The sequence below is a fragment of the Eucyclogobius newberryi genome, unplaced genomic scaffold (assembly GCF_026437365.1).
Source record: "Eucyclogobius newberryi isolate DKJ021-1_F unplaced genomic scaffold, fEucNew1.0.hap1 SCAF_20, whole genome shotgun sequence".
In the NCBI taxonomy this organism is placed as follows: Eukaryota; Metazoa; Chordata; class Actinopteri; order Gobiiformes; family Gobiidae; genus Eucyclogobius; species Eucyclogobius newberryi.
Window position 1 is genome coordinate 5,040,335 of NW_027315835.1, and position 20,527 is coordinate 5,060,861.

Sequence of the window (20,527 nt, forward strand, 5' to 3'; positions counted from 1 at the left end):
GGTCTGTGTCTGAGCGTATGAAGGCTTCATGTGGCGTTATTGTTATTATTGTCGGGAGATTGAAGAGAACACGTCATTGTTAAAGATGATCCAGACATTGACCCTTTAAATGACTTAAGCTGAGACACGTTTTAGCTGTAAATGTCCTTGAAAAAATAGATTTTTCACATTGTACTTATTTTTATATACCTTATTTTTAAGTTTAAAAAAAGGAAAATATATGTCAAAAGCACCATATAAAAACAATACAACAGGCAAAACCACAGTAACGAGAAGAAACAAACAAAAAAAGAAAGAAAAAAGGAATAATTCAAACATACTGCAACTAAAAAACAACAACACAATAATTTTAATTTTTCAAATTTTTTTTTGTCTTGTTTTTTTAAATTTTCTCTTTTTTCTTTCAGTTTAAAAAAAATATAAAAAAAGAATAATAATATAAATATAATAAACAACAATAAAAGAGACAAGAGAAGATAATGATCAATTAATAAAAACAACACTTTATTTCCATGTTCTATCATCTTTAAGGCGAGTTACAATTTACAGCTATTTTATTTACACAATAGAAAAACTGATTTGAAATCGAGACTTGAGCAAACGCCACTTCCTCATTAAAAAATACAAACTTGCTGTTAAGACAATTTAAATAAAATCGAAATAGCATTAGTACATTTATATTCATTGTGTAAAGCGGAATATTAAAAACAAAGAAATGCATAAAAAAGTCAATATTTTGTAAAGGAAGGCGATTTTTTATTTTCTTTCTAAAAAACATGGCAAATTTGTGGTCTATTTTTTCAACAAATGAGTCAAATCAAATCTGCATTAGTATGTTCAGTTCCTCGTCTAAATACAAAATAAAAAAACTAAAAAGACATTTTTTGTGGTTAAAAAATCAAACGAAAAATGACAAAATCTAGTGAAAAAATAAAATAAAACAAAAATAACATAAAAATTTGACAACTAAAAATTACAATTTTGCAGAAAAAAAAAACTCCCAAAAAACAAAACAAAAAAAAGCATAAAAACATGTTTGTAGATCTGCAAAAGCAATATATTTTCTTCTCCCCCCTAAAAAAACTAAAATAATGGAAAAACAGTAAAAATGTAACAGCATAATGGGCAACAAATTATAACAATTTGCTGCTGCTAGAAAACAATTTGTATCATGTCTCTCTATAGCAGAAAAAAACACTAAAAACTAAACACCATAAAAAACCCACAAAAAAAAAAACAACCAAAAAAACTGAAAAATCTAAAAAATCTAGAAAAAATATTTAAAATTAAACCAAGGGTGCCCAAACCTTTCCCCCGGGCCAAAATTAATACTTATTTTTGTGACGAGAGCCAAAACTAAGCACGTGTGGCATTTAAAAAGTGAAAATGTCTATTATTAACATGTTTTTTAGACTGATTTGATCTCATTTGTAACAACTCACAGTCTTTCCAGCAACAACAACATGTCAAACTCAAACTCACTTGGACGATGGGCTGCGAAGACATGGACTCTTGTCGTTAGAACACACTACGTTTACAAGCGAAACATTTCAGCGCAGTAGAAGTCATATGTCAAAGCGAACGTAAAAAACTTAAAAACGCTAAATTTGGTGATACGACGTCAACTTTATTATCCATCCGTGTTTATTTACCGGGTTTATTCCCAGTTTCGATGCGGTCGTCCCGGTTTACACGAGCAACGTTTCTTTGACGTTTTGATGATTAAAATGGATGTACCGTATTTTCCGGACTATAAGTCGGACATTTTTTCATCGTTTTTCTCCGGAGGGACTTATATGTGATATTATTTCTTATTTTCACACTTGCAACTGCATTTCATACTCCAGTGCAACTTATCCATGTTTTTTTCTTCTCTATTATGCATTTTTTTGGGTTGGTGCGACTTATACTCCAGTGCGACTTATACTCTGGAAAATACGGTAGTTCGTATTTTATTTAACAAAGAAATACTGCACCATTTGCTCGACGTAAATGAGTTATCTATTGTACTGAACGTTTGAGAGCGCTTTTTATTGTCAATTATCGCCACAACGTTTTGGCGCTAACGCTAAACTACTAGCATCCAACGTACTTTGCGCCGGATCCGTTCCAAGGTTCCGCTCCGACAGGTTTTGGGGGCGAAAATGCAATTCGAATCCCGTCGCTTTCGTAAACGTAGTGAGTCCGTCTCGTTCCCCCTCCCCCTCTTCTCAGATGAACTGGCCTCTCACAGGAAGCGGCGCGACTTCCTGCCGTCGCCACCGGTGACGCAGCCGGGCCAGCGGCGAGTCCCGGGGGCTCTCGAACTCCGAGAAGCCCAGGCGATCGAGGACGTCGTAAACCCCGGCTCGGGACGCCACCTGCGGGCGACAAAAACAAACAAAAACACACGCACGTTTTAGGGAGGAGAATCAGCGGGGGGGGGGGGGGGGGGTTGAGGGCGGGGCCGACGTGGGAACAGCGCTCGGATCCAGGGGGAGGTGAGATGGAACAGTGGATTATTGTAAAGGAGGAGAGGAATCAATGGCTTCTCTGTGCGGTTTGGGCTGAAAAAGGCGCCAACGTCTCGCTCTCAGATGAAGCGCGAGCCAGTTTTCCACTAATCAATATATTACGGTATTTTAGGAGGGAGAATACGCCCGTCACGCTCTTTCAGCTGAATTTTAACGACAAAACCGACCGCGAACTCTTCGAGCGTCTCGGGTTTTTGTGACGTAAAGAAAAACAACAACAAACAAAACGCTCTGGTCGATTTGACGGAAAACGAGAGAGAAACGGTTTGGTCTTTGTTGGTACATGTTTGGTGATTATTACAATTAAACGCGAACGATGAGGCTTTTAGACAGAGACACGTCTTTCCGTATTTTGGACGAGGTGTTTTAAAATGTGGACAGCCATTTTATTAAAACAATCTTGGAAAAAAAGGGAATATTATCATTATCATTAAATCGGGGCCGAGAAGCATTTGACAATAGTCCGCCATTACTGTTTACAAGTGAAAATGTGCATGCTACGCGCTGATTGGTCGACGAAATGAGTGTGCTTGGCTCTGATTGGCTGCCGAGCCGTGGTCCGGAGAATGCAAGAAGCTACTGTTTTTTTTTCGCCCTGTAACCCCGGACATAATGATTTGGATGAGGTGTTTTCATCTAAAGTCTGTGTATAAGTGTATAAAGGCTTCATGTGGCGTTATTGTGTCATTATTGTCGGGAGATTAAATAGAATACGTCATTGTTAAAGACGATTGAGTCATTGGCCCTTGAAATTGCCGTTTACCTTCGGCTCAAGACACGTTTTAACTGTAAATGTTCTTGAAAAAGCAGATTTTTTCCCAATCTCATAAAAGAGACATTGTACTTATTCTTTATGCCTTATTTTGAAGTTTTAAGAAGGAAAATACATGTGCAAAACAACCACTTCAAAACAATAGAACAGGCAAAAAACGCAGTAAAGAGAAGAAAATAAATAAAGAAAAAAGTAAAAAATACTGCGACTAAAACAAAAAACATAGAATTTTCTCTGGCCCCGCCCTCGTCTTTTTTTTTTTGTCTTGTGTGTTTGTTTTTTTTATCTGATAAACTGATTATTATGATTATATGAGTCTGTCCTAAACTCAGCGTCAAAGGCTTGGACGCCGCGTGTCGTTATCGGCCGGGACGGTCTCAGCTCAGGATCCTGGAACAATCCGCCATTTGGACTTTGAAGTGGGTTTGAGGGTTCCCGGAAAGCGGGGCCCCCGGGGGCTCCTGCTGAGTCAGGCTCGTTAGCGCTCGGAGGCCGCCGCTGACGAATGTGTGACCGTCGAAAACGTTAAAGAAACAGATGTTACTGCGAAACATCTGGAAGGAGGTCGAGGATACCTGGAGCAGACCTGGTTTGGACCTGGTTTGGACCTGGTTTGGACCTGGTTTAGTCCTGGTTTAGACCTGGTTTGGACCTGGTTTAGACCTGGTTTAGTCCTGGTTTAGACCTGGTTCAGACCTGGTTTAGGCCCGTTTTGGAGACTAACCCTGGGTTAAGGACAACCACAAAAATCCTGCTCCGAACACAAAGCAGACGCATAAAGGCAGAGCACATACGCCTGGACCTCGCAGAGGCCTGGACCTTGGACCTCGCAGAGGCCTGGACCTCGCAGAGGCCTGGACCTTGGACCTCGCAGAGGCCTGGACCTTGGACCTCGCAGAGGCCTGGATCTCGCAGAGGCCTGGACCTCACAGACTTTCACAGCTCCATCAGTCACAGCTTGTGAAATTTGCCCTGCAGACATCCTTATGTTTGGTCGGGACGTCTCAACCTTTAGTATTGATCCATATACGGACGATTGCTATTCAGGGTGCTGAGCAAAGGCCCCTGAACACACCACTGCACTGTCAGGGGCTGATCTGCAGTTTGCACCCCGAGGTCAGAGCCACAAAAGCAGAAACATGTACGAATATCCAACGTGTCGAGCCAAAGACGGCCAATCAGAGCCCGGATGTGAACATGGATGGTTCTGTGTGCAAAGGGCGATTTTTATGTCGGTTGTTTTTTATCGATTAAACAGACGAAAAGAAGAAGATGAATATTGACGTCAACACAATCGGGCTTTAATCCTCTGGACCGGTTTGTCTCGGAGCTTTTCAAACATAACTTGTGTTTTCCCGATAAATAAAAACGTAATCGCATTTGAATTACACTTGCCGTTCTTGTTGATGTTTGGTAACGTCCAGCGTTTGTGGCTGTGAGACGTGGCTAAAGCTAGAGCTAACGAGAAGCTGCTTTCGGTTCATCGTTAGCTCGTTCGGCCGCTACGTCGCGTTCCAACGTCTCCTTATGGAACATGCTGGATTTGTCTGATGTTAGAAACGTTACACACGCTAATATTTGCTAATAAAACTAATATCTTTGGTGTTTATGCCATGCGACGACAGACAAGACGACGGACACGACGGCCGATGCTAAGGTGCGCTAGCTCACGGCTCCACGTACAAGTCTGCGCGGTTTATCACAAGATTAAGTCGGCGTTTAGTGAGGAGTTGTGTTTATTATGACGGCTTTGTGCGGTCCTGTTTCCACTCTGAGTCTGCGCTCTGATCCGGTTGTCTCTCTGCGGTGTGTAGCGCGCCAAGCTAGCACATCGCTTTGGATCGCCATGGCGCCGTTATTGCATTGCTCGTTCACCTTATTCCGGATGTCACTCCACGTAATCCGAAAGAAAACAAGTTCTACACGGACTAAAAAGACGTTTTCGGACCCGGGGAATCGTTGGTCACGTGAACATTGGACGTTTTACACAAATCGATCTACTTTTGGGCGTGTTTAAGTGGGCGGGCCGAAAAAGGTCAATAACGTTTCACAATATGGTGGTATTTAATGGTCTCTATCTCCGTGGAAACGAGCAGGTTGACGCCAACAGGCCAAATTCCAGGTGAGACGCAAAAATGTTTTAGAAGTATTTTTTCTTTTTCAACAATAACCCAAAAAATAATATATAATAATAATAATAAAAATAAAACAGGCAGGACCAGAGCGAACACAAGAGAAATAAGGGAATAAAGTTAGAAAATAAAGCTGTTTTTCTAAATGTGAGTTAGACGAGTTTAATGCCACACGATGGAACACTCCAGGCAAAGCGATGACATCGGTGAACCGGGCGGCGAGACCCTCAGCAGAGACGATAACGACGTAAACGCCCGCGGACCAGGCGACGCGTTGAGTACGGAGGACAAACTGCACCGTTAAAGACGCTCAGAGTTCGCAGGCGGTCGCAGAGATGAAGAGAACGTTTGTGACTTTTATGACGTTAATGTGATTCCCGCGACGCTCTCGTGTCTACGGTAACGGTCGGGTCGCGGGAGAAAAGCTCAGACGCCACAGGTTTCACGGAGAGCTTCAGCAGAGGCAGCGGGTTGAAGCATTTACTGTGTGGAACTCAGAAGAAAAACCCTGAAGTAGAAGTTGTGGCGGTGGAATTGAAGTGGTAGAAGTACAAAGAGTTATGTTTAGTCCTGGTTTAGTCCTGGTTTAGTCCTGGTTTAGTCCTGGTTAAGTCCTGGTTTAGTCCTGGTTAAGTCCTGGTTTAGACCGGATTTAGACCTGGTTTAGTCCTGGGTTAGTCCTGGTTTAGACTTGGTTTAGACTTGGTTTAGACCTGGTTTAGACCTGGTTTAGACCTGGTTTAGACCTGGTTTAGACCTGGTTTAGTCCTGGTTTAGTCCTGGTTTAGACCGGATTTAGACCTGGTTTAGACCTGGTTTAGTCCTGGGTTAGTCCTGGTTTAGACTTGGTTTAGACTTGGTTTAGACCTGGTTTAGACCTGGTTTAGACCTGGTTTAGACCTGGTTTAGTCCTGGGTTAGTCCTGGTTTAGACTTGGTTTAGACCTGGTTTAGACCTGGTTTAGACCTGGTTTAGACCTGGTTTAGACCTGGTTTAGTCCTGGGTTAGTCCTGGTTTAGTCCTGGTTTAGTCCTTGTTTAGACCTTGTTTGGTCCTTGTTTAGTCCTTATTTGGACCTGTTTTAGTCCTGTTTTAGTCCTGTTTTAGTCCTATTTTAGTCCTGTTTTAGACCTGGTTTAGACCTGGTTAAGTCCTGGTTTAGACCGGATTTAGACCTGGTTTAGACCTGGTTTAGACCTGGTTTAGACCTGGTATAGACCTGGTATAGACCTGATTTAGACCTGGTTTAGACCTGGTTTAGACCTGGTTTAGTCCTGGTTTAGTCCTGGTTTAGACCGGATTTAGACCTGGTTTAGACCTGGTTTAGTCCTGGTTAGACCTGGTTTAGACCTGGTTTAGACCTGGTTTAGTCCTGGTTTAGACCTGGTTTAGTCCTGGTTTAGTCCTGGTTTAGACCTGGTTTAGACCTGGTTTAGACCTGGTTTAGTCCTGGTTTAGACCTGGTTTAGACCTGGTTTAGACCTTTAAAAAACCTCTTTAGCACCTTTGCTTTGGCATGACACGTTTTAGAGCTTTAAACGATGAACATTGTTAGATCTAAACGCTTGTTTCCTCCAAGTCCGCGGCACGTTTCCCTCTTCATGGTTTGATGTTAGCGCTACATGGATTAGCGCCAATGTCAGTTATTACAGTTGAATTAAGGGTATCGTCACGTACAGTATACAAAACATATAACACAGATATAAAACAGAAAAGGTCAGGCTTTTCCAGGAGCGGCTGGTTTTCCGCCCAGAGACTTCAAATGAGAAAATACATATTGAACCATCACAGGGACTTAAAGGAGAAGTAACATTTTACCTTTTAAAAGAGCCTACGACAGGTTTTGAAGGTTTAAGATTATTTGGTGTGTTTGTACCCGTTGTAAATATAAATCACTTGGGTTTTTTTTACCAATCAAGCAGCTGTTTGTTGAGAAAAGTTGAAAAATCCGTAGAAAATGATTACAGGAAGTGACATCACACCAGGGACTTTCATTCCAGTCAAAGTTTATGCAGAATTTATACAAAAAACTACTTTTTTGACTCTAAACATGAATTAAACAAAATAAAGTCGCTCTCACTTGTGACTTTAGATGAGTTTTGACAAAGTGTTAACCTTAAAAAATGTGCTATTCTTGGATAAAACGTGTATATTTTTTAGCTAAATGTAAAAGACATTCACCTGAACTGCATTTCAGTTCAATGCGAGGTCCAAACCTGTCGTATTGAACGTGATTTGAGGGCAAACACATTCCTTACAAACGTCACTCGAGGCCCTTCAGATCTCCATCTTTGACGTGGGAAACTTGAACCCCGTTGTTTTTGAGGGAGAGGACCTCATAAACAGGATTAAAGAAACTAGCGCAAATGAAGCTAAACACAACTCGAAGTACGTTTTTGATTCTCCTGACAGAGCTTTTTACGTGGCGTTTTCATACTTCCAGATCCACCTCAATGACCAGAACAGCATCACAGAACTGCGGTTACATCCGGAACAATGATTTTGATTTAAATGCATCTGACGTGCGCGAGGCTTAGAGCGGGAACAGTTTGTACAGCGAGCAGAGCGTTGTGTTTTCAAATGGCCAGACTCTCATTTCACGTGGGTTTTACTTTTTGAAACTGGAACCGAGCAGAAGTTTGTCGAACGCTCGAACAAAGCCAGAAGCGACGTGCGGTTTGATAGCGTGATTAACGACCCGAACACGCCGCCATTGTGCCAAAAAGCGTAAACACAAGACCACAACGACGAAAGCGTGAATTTTCCATGTGGTTTTGGAGTTTGTAGAGGATTTTAGTTTTGTGGCGGGAGAAACGAAAAGAACCGCCAAATATCAAACAAAACCGCCAATCGTCATAATTCAGGGACCGACACAAATGCAACATATTATGACACTTTAATCCAGCAGTTGTGGTAAGTTTTATGCAATAACTTCTTATTTTGTTCTATTTATGACTTTTCACCGTTCAAAACAAAGGATTTTTTTTAGTTTTAGCTTGTTCGATTAGTACGACCACAGCTCTTATTTGCACTTTTGCACGAGCTTTGCACGGCCTTACGGAACTAATAGGCCTCTTGCGAGCTTGCGGTGCTCGGGCCTAATAAATAAAACAATAATAATAATAATAAATAAAATAATAATAATAAATAAAATAATAATAATAGAATAATAAATAAAATAATAATGATAATAATAAATAAAATAATAATAAGAAATGATAATAGTGAATAGTATAGCCTGTGCTAAATGCTCACATAAAATACGGGCATGCAAAATAAAATGTGTAGAATATGAAAATGTGTGATTCAAATATAATTAGGATATAAACAACATGTTTTCAAGACATCTTTGTCCCAGTGGTGAATATATATAATATATATATATTAATCACAGTTTCACATCGGTCGAGTCGCGGTTTGTGAAGAAAACAGACAAAACAAAGTTGAAAATGACAGGGAGTAAAGGCCAGTTCTAAAATCCCTCTGTAATGTCATCAGCGTGCGACATTCCATAGAAAATATAGATGCAATTTAACAATATTGTGTTGAATAATAACTATTGTTTAATTGATATGGATTTTGAAGATTGTTTACAATACGGTTTCATGGAATTTCAGAAAAAAACCTCATCTATGTCAAATCAAATCAAAATCAAATCAAATCAAATCAAATCAATTTATTTTTGTAAGGCCCAAAATCACAACAACAGTTGCCTCTGAGGGCCACAGGGAGAAATGAATCAACAATGTCTGTGGTGGCGATGAAGTCAGACAATGTCTGTGGTGGCGAGGGACGATGTCCCAGGGTCCTCTGTCCTTAGACTCTCCTTCTCGGCCAGGAAAAACTACAAAAAAAAAACCTCTTTGGGAAAAAAGCGTAGAAACCTGGAGGAGTTCCAGTGAAGGAGAGATCCGACTCTCACAGACGGACAGACGGACACGAGGAGACTGGAGCTGGACCCACTCTTCAGGCAGAAGAGGGACCGTCTGAGTCGAACTGGACCCACTCTTCAGGCAGATGAGGGACCGACTGAGGCGAACTGGAGCCACTCTTCAGGCAGATGAGGGACCGTCTGAGTCGAGCTGGACCCACTCTTCAGGCAGAAGAGGGACCGTCTGAGGCGAACTGGACCCACTCTTCAGGCAGATGAGGGACCGACTGAGGCGAACTGGAGCCATGTCATATTTGTGCTCATGTCCAATCAGGAAGTACAATTATAGACTTTAACAAAATGGTCAAACTGGTAGAAAAAAGGTAAACATTTTTGTAAAATCTTAAACATATTTGATAAACTTGAACATTGAACTTTTTATGCCGTAATATTTATGTTTTGTTATATTGAGCCCGTTATTATATTTACTACTATAATTATTATTGTTTTACCCTCTGATCTTTTTTTTTTAAAGTAAAATAATATTGGAAAAAAGTATTAAAAAAATACTAACATTAAAAAACATTCTGAAATATAAATAAAAGTGTATTGTTCTTTTGCCCTTTGAGCGATGTGGAACAGGCTGAGCGTCAAATCTGAAACTGAACCAAACCTTTTATTAAATCCAGTTGAGGGAAAAGACCAGATCTTTTTTACTTGGGCAGGAAAAATAAATGTGGAGAACATTTTGTAAAATGCTAAAGTGTCAGATTGTTCTTGTGCTTCTGAGCGAATGCGCTGAACGCCGGGGGCTGGTGGAGGTCGGGGGCCGGTGGAGGTCGGGGCCGGTGGCCGTCGGGGGCCGGTGGACGTCGGGGGCCGGTGGCCGTCGGGGGCCGGTGGACGTCGGGGGCCAGTGAGTGGGCGGTCAGTGATAGCGCAGACTAATGCTTTCCCCACGTCTCAGCTGGAGCAGAGTGGATGTGTCAGGTGAGCGAATGCGCTGAACGCCGGGGGCTGGTGGAGGTCGGGGGCCGGTGGAGGTCGGGGCCGGTGGCCGTCGGGGGCCGGTGGACGTCGGGGGCCGGTGGCCGTCGGGGGCCGGTGGACGTCGGGGGCCAGTGAGTGGGCGGTCAGTGATAGCGCAGACTAATGCTTTCCCCACGTCTCAGCTGGAGCAGAGTGGATGTATCAGGGCCTTACTCAGCACATTGTTCCCAGAGGAGGAGCACCATGTTGGGGGTGGACGTGTGGAGGAGTCCAGGGTCACTGCGGCTCCAGTGTAAAACCACATTCATATTTCATGGATACAAAAGGTCACAGGGATCGTTTTAACCCAAATCTCAAGTGTTTTGACGGTTTAAATGTTGAATTTCTAGTTTCTTGTACAAGTATGAAAAATGGATTTGAGTTTAAAAGTGAAGCAAAGCAAATGGTTTTGACATTTGAAAAATATTAATTTTGATGTAATGGTTCAGATTCAGGAGCATGTTAAGTTTAAAGTATTTTATGATCTATTCAAACAGAAAATTGGACTTGGTAAATCAGTTTGAGCTTTTATAATTGGGATATTTACAATGACAGAAAAGTTTACCTGAGGTAAAATATCAGTATTGGAGTGAAAAAAAAACCCATGTAATTCTATCGTTGAAGCAACGTTCACTCAAAATGAAATAAAATACACGTATGTCAACTTTTTACATTTGCTGTTCAATACAAATCGTTGTAAATGCCTTGACAGGTTAGACCCTCAATATATTTTAAATTTTGCTAAAAATGATTTTAAAAAATGTATCCCAGAATAGCGAATTATTTAGGTTTATAATTTAATTTCCTGGTTGTAATTGATGACATCACACTAGGAAATTACCCAGCAACCACTGAGCCAAAACTCATCTAAAGTTTTTTTTATTTGACATTTGAAAAATATATAAGAGCATCTTTATTTTGTTTAATTCATGTTTAGGTCAACAAAACGGAACTATTTAAACAGTGAACTGCAACTTTCGTTAAAGCTAAAATGTGTATTTTCTCTCCTCATTTACAAAGAAAAGGTGAGCTACTGACCAGGAAGTGGCTAACGAAAAAAAAAAAAAAAAAAAAGAAAGGTTGGTGCCCCCTATAATTTATCTTCCTAATGCTAATTCACTTACTGTCATTTTCTACAGATTTTTTAACTTTTCTCCACAAATACCTACTTGATCCGTGCAAAACTATCATTTATATTTACAACAGGCATAAATACACCAGCTTAAGTTGAAATGAGAAAAATCATAAAAAACTGTCACACACTGAAGCTGAATAATGCGAATATTGTGGAGCAAAGTCTGTTATATATTTGTATAGTACAAATGTTATTGCTTTGGCCAGGAAGGTCCCACAGTGTCATAAAAGAGGTGGAAGTGGCAAAATCATGGTCGTCCAACACTTCAATTTAAACTCAGAATCTTAATGTTTGACGCCAACATGTTTGTTAGGCCGCAGTTATTTTATTACTTGGTTTACGGATTTTTAAATGAAATATTTTGAACAGGCAGACGAAATATAAATATAATTACCACGCGGCGTGCAGGTGAGTGTAACTGTAGATTTAGCGTGTTTTGCATCGGTAGAACTGACGCTTCAATGTGTGCAGCCTTAGTCACGGCAAAATGCGCTGGAGAAAATGTATATTTGCGATATAAAGGCGCACGGCAGACAGGGAAACGGGACGGCGCCGTCACAACAATGCTTTCCAAAATAAATTACTGCTGAAGGATTTTGGCGAGAAATTGCGTCATCTTTCTTATCTTTTGACTTAATACCGCTTTTTATATTTCATGTAATGCTATTTTGCGTTGTCGGCAGTAATTTATAAAAAAAAAAATATAATAATTTATTTATATTGTAGAAATCAATAATCAAAGTGCGGCGGATTCGTAAACCAAGTAATAAAATAACTGCGGCCTAACTGAAGTTATCATCGTAGGGGATTTTAATCTGCAGTAACCTTAAAGACTTTTTGCTTGTGTTGCCTGGCTTTACTTCCTTTTTGCCTGGCTTTACGTCCTTGCGCTGCTGGACTAGCCCCTCCCACTTTAGTCGCCTCCGATGTGACCGCCGCTCGCCGCCTCCGTGTGATCGCCGGCGTCACGGTGCGGTTTGGACACGAGCGTTTGCGCCGCACGACCCTCTCGACTCCCGATATCGACCGCTCCTCTGGCTCTGCGACACGAGCTGGACCGAAACTGGGACACGGCCGCCGCGGAAACTCATCGATTGGATTTTGCCGCGTGCGTGCGGAGGGGAACACGTACGCTTTTACCCGAGCGCAGCTAGGGGGCGCTCTCTGTACTCGCTGGGCCTGTGTGAATTTAAACCACAAAAACTGGCACAGAGTTCAGTTCAAAGTTCAGCAACAGTCAACTGAAGACTAAAAGAGTGATCGTTGTCAGTTCCGTACGTTTATTATGACAAGATTGTGGCGCCGACACTTAATAATGACAAAGTTCAGCGTTTGTGGATGAAACCTTTGGATATTTCTTTCAAAACGGACAAAAATTAAAGGGAAAATGCTATTGCCAAGTTATAGCTCCTATAGTATATGGATGTTACAGAGATAAATATGCCAAAATATCATAATATTCATGGAGCCAGATGGACCACATACTGAAAAGATGCATAATATCGCAATTGCCGTTTTGGAAATTTGCTAAATCAAAGTCCAATTTTTTTTTTACAGAGGGCCGCATTTTGTCGAATGAAATGTTGCATTCGACACCTTTAATAAGGTACATTGGAACATTACTATTAGACATCAAAATGCTTGAATTTTATCAATTTTACAGTGAAATTTACTACTTTTTGTTGCTTGGGCCAACTTAGCAGGAAGCCAGAGGGCCAACAAAAATTAGTCTGAGGGCCGCATTTGGCCCCCGGGCCATAGTTTGGACATGCCTGGTCTAAATGAAGTTTCTCCTGTTTTTTCTAATAATGACTGAGTTTGGTGGGATAGAACCTGTGTTAAATCCCTAAAACAGAATCCCCCTGTGATGTCAGAGTTCCCTCCCGGCAAGACTTTGAACGTCCTCAGCGGGGAAGCTTTCACCGACTTGCATCAGGGCACCCAAAGGAGCCACGCGAGGGTGCCACGCGAGGGTGCACAGGGAATAAGAGAACAAAGCACACGGACAGTGATCGCCGCGAACAAAGAGAACGGGGCCAGTGTTTGGATCCAATTGCGCTTTTCTTCCGACAGATATCGCCGTTTCTTTCAAAGTTTGAGTTCACGTTAAGAATACGAAAACGCCAGGATTTCACGATTTGTCCCAGTGGTTGACGGTGTGGCCAAAACATCGGTGACATTGCTCGTCCGGCTTTACGGAATCAAACGTTCCGAGCGAAAAAGTAAAACGTACCGTCGCATGAAAAGTACTTCAACGCGACACATTGAACTGAAAGCGCTCGTTTTGTCTCTTGCAATTCTCGCGGTGACGATGCTTTTACTGTTCTGCAGCATGAATAATCGCAGTTATGGATAAACGGAATCATCTTGAACAACCGAGGCAAGAATCCGACGCATTTCAGAATCCGCAGCGGTCTAAACGGCGGGATGATCAGGGTTTTGGACGGAGGAAAGGCATTCTGTTGGGCGAGAACAGCTGCGACGCTCCCGGACAGTTGTTGTTCCTGTCACGGTTCGACATCGGCGTGAGAGAAAGGACCAAGTGGGCGGGGCAAACGTGCTCTTCACTCGTAATTCACAATGAGATTAAATAGAATCACAAAATGTCAGACTATACTCTTTTTCCTTGCCTTTTTGCTCTTGCTTTTTGTCTTGTTCTGTTTGCTTTTAGTTAGTGTGATGTAAAGCGCCCCCTACAGGTCGGACGACTCATTGAACTAAAATGAAGTTCAGATTAATATATATTCTGAATTTTGCTAAAAAATTATGAAACATTTTATCACAGAATAGCTAATGTTAGCTAATAGCTAACCTGTTTGTACTTTATGACATCACAGTAGGAAATTACCCAACAAACACTGGGCCAAAACTCATCCAATGTCCAAAATCCTTTTTATTTGACAAATAAAAATATATGAGAGCGACTTTATTTTGTTGAATTAATGTTTAGAGAGTAAACAAAATGTGTTTATTTTGAGTAAATTCTGAATAAACCTTGGATTGAATGAGTTTTCCTAGTGTGATGTCACTTCCTGTCATCATTTTTCAAACTTTTCTCCACAAATACCTGCTCGACTGGTGTAAAACTATTATTTATATGTACAATAGGTATAAATACACCAAATAAAGTCAAATTTAGAAAAACATAAAAACCTGTCACTTTAAACCATATTGTTACAGTTTAAAAACAATCGGCGCCCAGCAAAGAGAGACGTCTCACTCTGATGCCATATTTTGTTGCCCGCAGAGCTTTACTCGACAGGAGAGGAAAGTGTGAAATGGGGGATGAGAGAGAAGGGAGGACATACGGCAAACTGTCAAGAGTCGGGATCCGAACTCGCACTCAGAGCCCGGCATACGTGCGCTGTGCCTTAACCGCTCCACCGCGGGGCAGCACTCAGGGGCACTTTTAGGTCCTAATCTATACTCTATGTCCTCTATGTGTATTCTTTTTGCCATTTTAATGATGTCATACTTGCTAAATGTTCCTTTTAAATCCTCATCTGTCGCTCACGTCACATAAATAAACACTTCCTCCTTTCAGTTCAGAAATGTCTACTTTTCGTGAACGATGAAAACAAGAATAAGCGGCTCAGACTGACCTCGATCGTCTGAGGAGACTTCAGAAAATATTTATCCATAATGAATACACAAAAGCACAAGTTTGAGGGTAAAAAAAAGAGATGAATAAGAAGGCGGCGGTCTGGTCACGGGAGGGAGCGGTGAGCGAGTTCGAGTGACAACGATGCCCTTCCCCACGGAGACGAGCGCAGGAAGAACAAAAAGACAAAAACACGTGACACAGGAAGCTCCGTCTCTTATTCTGACGATAAATCCGTGAGCGTGCGCAATAACTTTACGTAAAATATCCTGTCAAATTTGGCGTAAAAATGCCAACTATAGTCTTTTGGTCAATTTTCGTTAATGGGACTCTTATTTTAACGTATCCGTGTCGTGATTGTGTTTCCTTTGTTTTCTAGTTTGTGTTTTTCTTTTTCTTCTGTTACTTTCCAGCCAAATGACAAGGTGCATGTACCGCCACCTACTGGGGCTGTATATTTAACTTCTTCTTCTTCTTTGGTGTTTCGTGGCGGTTGGTGTCCATTAAGTGTAACATTACCGCCCCCTACTGGAGTTGTGCATCTTCAAAATGGGTGTTTGACGCTATAAAATAAATAAAATAAAATGAAATAAAATGAAATAAAATGAAATAAAATGAAATAAAATGAAATAAAATAAATAAAATAAATAAAATAAATAAAATAAATAAAATAAATAAAATAAATAAAATAAATAAAATAAATAATTGATTGCAAATCTAATCGCGATTATGGTCAGAAAAATTGCAATCAGATAAACCCTTCAAAAATCCATAATACAGTGATCCCTCGATATATCGCGGTTCACTTTTCGCGGTCTCGCTGCTTCGCGGATTTTCATCATGCATTGTGTTCTGCATTCTGATCGGCTAAACAGTCTCTCCGTGTCTTCTCTACCTGTGTGTCAATAACGTTATGGATTAATATGTACACGTACGTACGTTGATCCCGTCAGTCCACAAGCACCAGGGACCTCGGAGTTGTTCTGGACCAGGTCTTGTTCTTCAAAATCACACGTAAAATCTGCCTTTTCTCCTTCACGCAGACGTGCAAGAATCAGAAACATCCACTTGAAACAAGACGCCGGGACCTCCAGAATGGTCTACTGCGATGCGTTATCGGTTTAATGTCCCGATAACTCAGCTGTCTCAGACTAGGACAAAAAGACTAACACGACTCTTGCCTCTCTTCTGCCGGTTCAAGTTAGAAAACACTTGTACTTCTAAGTCTTTACACGTGTTCGCTCATTCATTCATTCATTCATTACTAATCTTCTTCACCCTGCAGTCTTAATAGAAACTCAATTCAGGCCCTTTTGGCAGATCCTACGGTCCCCAGAGTCTTTCACTCACCAGGTCGTTATACTGGCGAATCATCTTTGTGCCCACGCCAGAGAATCCCAATTTACGGTTTTACCCTTGCATCTTTCCCTGTTTAATTTGTATTTATTTTATTTTATTTATATTATGTATTTTATGTATTTTATTTATTTTACTTCTTTTACTTCTTGTATTTCTTGTATTCATTTTATGTATTCATTTTCACTTCCTGTTTGTAATTGACAACAACAACAACAACAACACCACGATGGACACAAGCGAATGGCAGACAGTCCACCGGAAAGGTTACACAGTGCACCTTTACTTGGATTCATATCATCAATGGCCACAAATCAAGTTGTTGAAGTTTCTCGTGTCTTCAGTGTCGTTATAAACCGTAGCGCTGTATTCACTGGACTTGGATCGCTGAAATTGCGCTGAAATTGTTGCTAATTCGATCGGCGTGAAGTAGCAGCTGTTGTTTGGACGCGGCGTGAGAACAAAATGTCTGTCGACGACGAGATGGCCACGTCTGAAGAATCCCCGGAGAACACACGTTATTTTTGTTTTTCGTTCGGGTGTGGAGCGTCGCCTTTGGAACACTCGGGAGGCGTCTTCAGCGTGAAGACCGTGCGGAAACGGGCTGTCAATCAAAGTCAGCTGTGGGCGTGTGCTCGAGACTAGTTTAGTCACGGCCCGTTTACAGAAAGGAACCAACTTTAAAACAGGAAAACGGAGGAGATTTTGTTGTTACGGATGAAGAATGGGAACAAAGGAGCGCGTCGTAAAGAAGCGGCGCAAAATATCATCAAGAAATGCACCGAGGTATTTTATAACGGCGTGTCAAAGTGCACGTTATTCATAGAGAAATGCAAATTGTGGCTTGTGTGTTTTGGGACTGTCTACAACGCCAATATATGAATAAAATGAAATAAATGAAATAAATGAAATAAATGAATAAAATAAATGAAATAAATGAAAAAAATGAAATAAATGATAACCGTGACATTTTTAGAAAAAAAATAAATAAATAAAAAATACTAAATGTAAAGTGCTTTTTTTTATCTTGCCGTTTATGTCTAATTAATCATTCAGAAACGTTGATTTCATAGACAGGTCTCATAGTGAGGAATAAAATAAAGAAAATAAATAAGATGATAATAATAATAAAACAAAAAAACTTCGGATCAAGTGAGACATTTTTGTTGGATGTCTTTTGTTGCCTTTTTCTATTTCGTGTTCTCTGTGTGTCGGTTTTACCATTTTTTTTTTGTACATTAAAACAAATTAAATAAAAGTATACATATACATATATTTAAAAAAAAAAAAGAAATCACTAACTACTAAACTAATACACGATTCCTAATACATTTCAGAACATGCGAAGGACCAGAACAAAACCCGATGACACATGACGACTCGGACGGTTGCAGGGGACATTACATGACCGTCACCAGGGCGATAGATAGACCGTCACCAGGGCGATAGATAGACCGTCACCAGGGCGATAGATAGACCGTCACCAGGGCGATAGATGCGATAGATAGACCGTCACCAGGGCGATAGATAAGACCTCCCTCGGGCGCAGCAGCGACAAAGACCCTGGACACATCTGAATGGTCCAGTCGTTTCCAGCTGTGCACTCGACAAATCCAATCCTGTCACTGTAAAGCGCACTGTCCGTGAGCCTCGTCCTTTGTGATCAGAGATGGCCACACAGTTGTGTTTGTCGCCGGGGCTTGACCATTTCAGGAAAAACAATCTAACTGCACATTTTCAGACGAGGAGAACTGCAGTTTGGTTGCATTTTGATGGGGAGCATGACATTTGAGGGAATAGGCTGGAATATGAAACGCTGAACGGAAATACAAGCGTTTCAGAACGTGTTTGTCCAGGAATAAACAACAGGGTGATCAGGTTTTACATAACAACACAGAAGTCCATATACTCTCTAAAGTACTGCAATACAACTATTTAAAGAAGACTGGTAGTCCAATTTGTGCAACATTTACTTCATTCTTTGTCACTAAAGTATGGAAGAAAAATGAAAAATTACAGAAATGAAGGTTCACTATTTGTACGTGTTCGTCTCCATGGAAATGTTATTGCTTTACCTTTTATGTAATCTAATTTGGTATTAATTTCCTTAAGGTGTAATGTAAAATGTATGTTATGTTTCTGTTTTGGGGGTTTTTCCCGCATTTTTTTGACTTAAACCATAACAAAAAGATCATTATTTTACATTTTGTTCATTGTAAACCGCAATATTGATCTAAAACGTCTCTATAATAGACACGGGTCCATCGACTTCCCATTCGAAACTGCAGAGCTGCTAAGCCCCGCCCCTTCATAGTGACGTTTCACCACGAGGACATGTGTCACTCTTTATAATGTAACAGGACTTTTCGGAGCTGCAGTGACATCACAGGATTATTAAAACTAATCAATCAAAAATACAACTTTGCGTAATCTAATGATGAGAAAACGCTGTTATAACGTGATTAACAGCTCATTAAAGTTTACGGTCAGGGCTTGGTACAATTAAACGAGGACTCTCTGCCACTGCTCTGGTGGTCGACTGTCCACTGGAAAAGTTTCATAGTGTGCCTTTAAATATTTCTATGTCGTTCCCAAAATCATCTTTTGTCACGGGATCAACACAGGAGACAATTCCTAAGAACAAATTCAAGAACTGTGAACCAGACGCGGCGAAACATCTGAGAAATAACAGTTTTCAATTCTGTTTATTCTCTTTATCCATTTGTTTGCACTGTTTCGAGTTCCCCCTAAGTCAAATCTTCTTTTCTTCTTCTCTTTGCGGTCCGGGGCGCGGTCCGGGGGGGACATTAAAATGCAAATTGGAACTCGTCGTTTAGCAGTTTCTGTAAAAGTCGTGTCGCTAGAAACGTGCGCGACGCTTCAACAAACGAGAGGAGGAATACCGTATTTTCTGGAGTATAAGTCGCACCAGTCAAAAAATGCATAATGGAGAAGATAAAAACATATATACATGCGTTCTCACTTCCGGCAAATTACCAGTACATCCGGGAACTTGTACCCGCCGCCATTTTGACCGGGTGACGCTTGCAACAGCTGGACAGCACGTCATTTTCTACGTCATACTGAGCGCGGCATAGTACTTTACAACCGCACGGCTACTATATTCACCAAAATGCCAAAATACTGCGTTGTTTTTGGATGCAATGTTCGCGTATTGGATAGTCAGAAACCGGGTGAAAATTCCCGGGCTTTCAATCCAATAGTCGTAGATACTGGGCCAATCCAAATCAGGCCAGTCAGTCGGGCTGTCCTTCCACAAACCCTGCGGCATTCTGTAGGGACATTCCGCTGGTATCAGACCAAGGAATGACAGCTTTGTCATGTACCTTTTTCTGCCGTCATTGTCTAAAGAATTATAATATTCGTAGCTCATTATGCCGCGCTCAGTATGACGTAGAAAATGACGTGCTGTCCAGCTGTTGCAAGCGTCACCCGGTCGAAATGGCGGCGGGTACAAGTTCCCGGATGTACTGGTAATTTGCCAGAAGTGAGAACGCATGTATAAGTCGCATTTTTGATAAAATCCAGGACCAAGAACAGACATTTCATCTGTAAATGCAGTTTAAAATAATAACAGATGAGAGAACATGGTGAATAGGTGTACGTATGCTAACGCTAACACCTTCAGCTACATGACGTATGCTAACGCTAACACCTTCAGCTACATGACGTATGCTAACGCTAACACCTTCAGCTACATGACGTATGCTAACGCTAACACCTTCAGCTACATGACGTATGCTAACGCTAACACCTTCAGCTACATGACGTATGCTAACGCTAACACCTTCAGCTACATGACGTATGCTAACGCTAACACCTTCAGCTACATGAGGCACAGACAGAACTGTGGTAAGTGTCTGGTATGTTAACGTAACATATGAACAGTTATTCAGATAACTATAGCATAAAGAACATGCTAACAAGTTTAGCAAAGCATCAGTTTTACCCCAGATCACTAAATCCATTGAATTATTCTTCCTCTGTGTCACTTCTAAACAAGTCCACAAACTCCAGAGGAAGAGGAAGTGCAGCTTCTTCTTCTGCGTCGCTTAAAGCCTAGAGCGCCCTCTTGTATAATATAAGTCGCTCTGGAG

At 41.1% G+C, this 20,527-nt stretch overlaps 1 protein-coding gene across 1 annotated transcript in view; it reads right to left on the minus strand.

Moving 5' to 3' along the window:
* Positions 1-2,151: 2,151 nt before the first annotated feature.
* The window catches only part of pald1a (phosphatase domain containing paladin 1a), a 129,916-nt gene continuing 111,540 nt past the window's right edge, over positions 2,152-20,527 (minus strand). Inside the window, exon 20 of the mRNA XM_072455812.1 lies at positions 2,152-2,360. Within this exon, the coding sequence (XP_072311913.1) occupies positions 2,211-2,360 (150 nt within the window). The 3' untranslated portion in view covers positions 2,152-2,210. The remainder of the gene's footprint in view (positions 2,361-20,527) is intronic.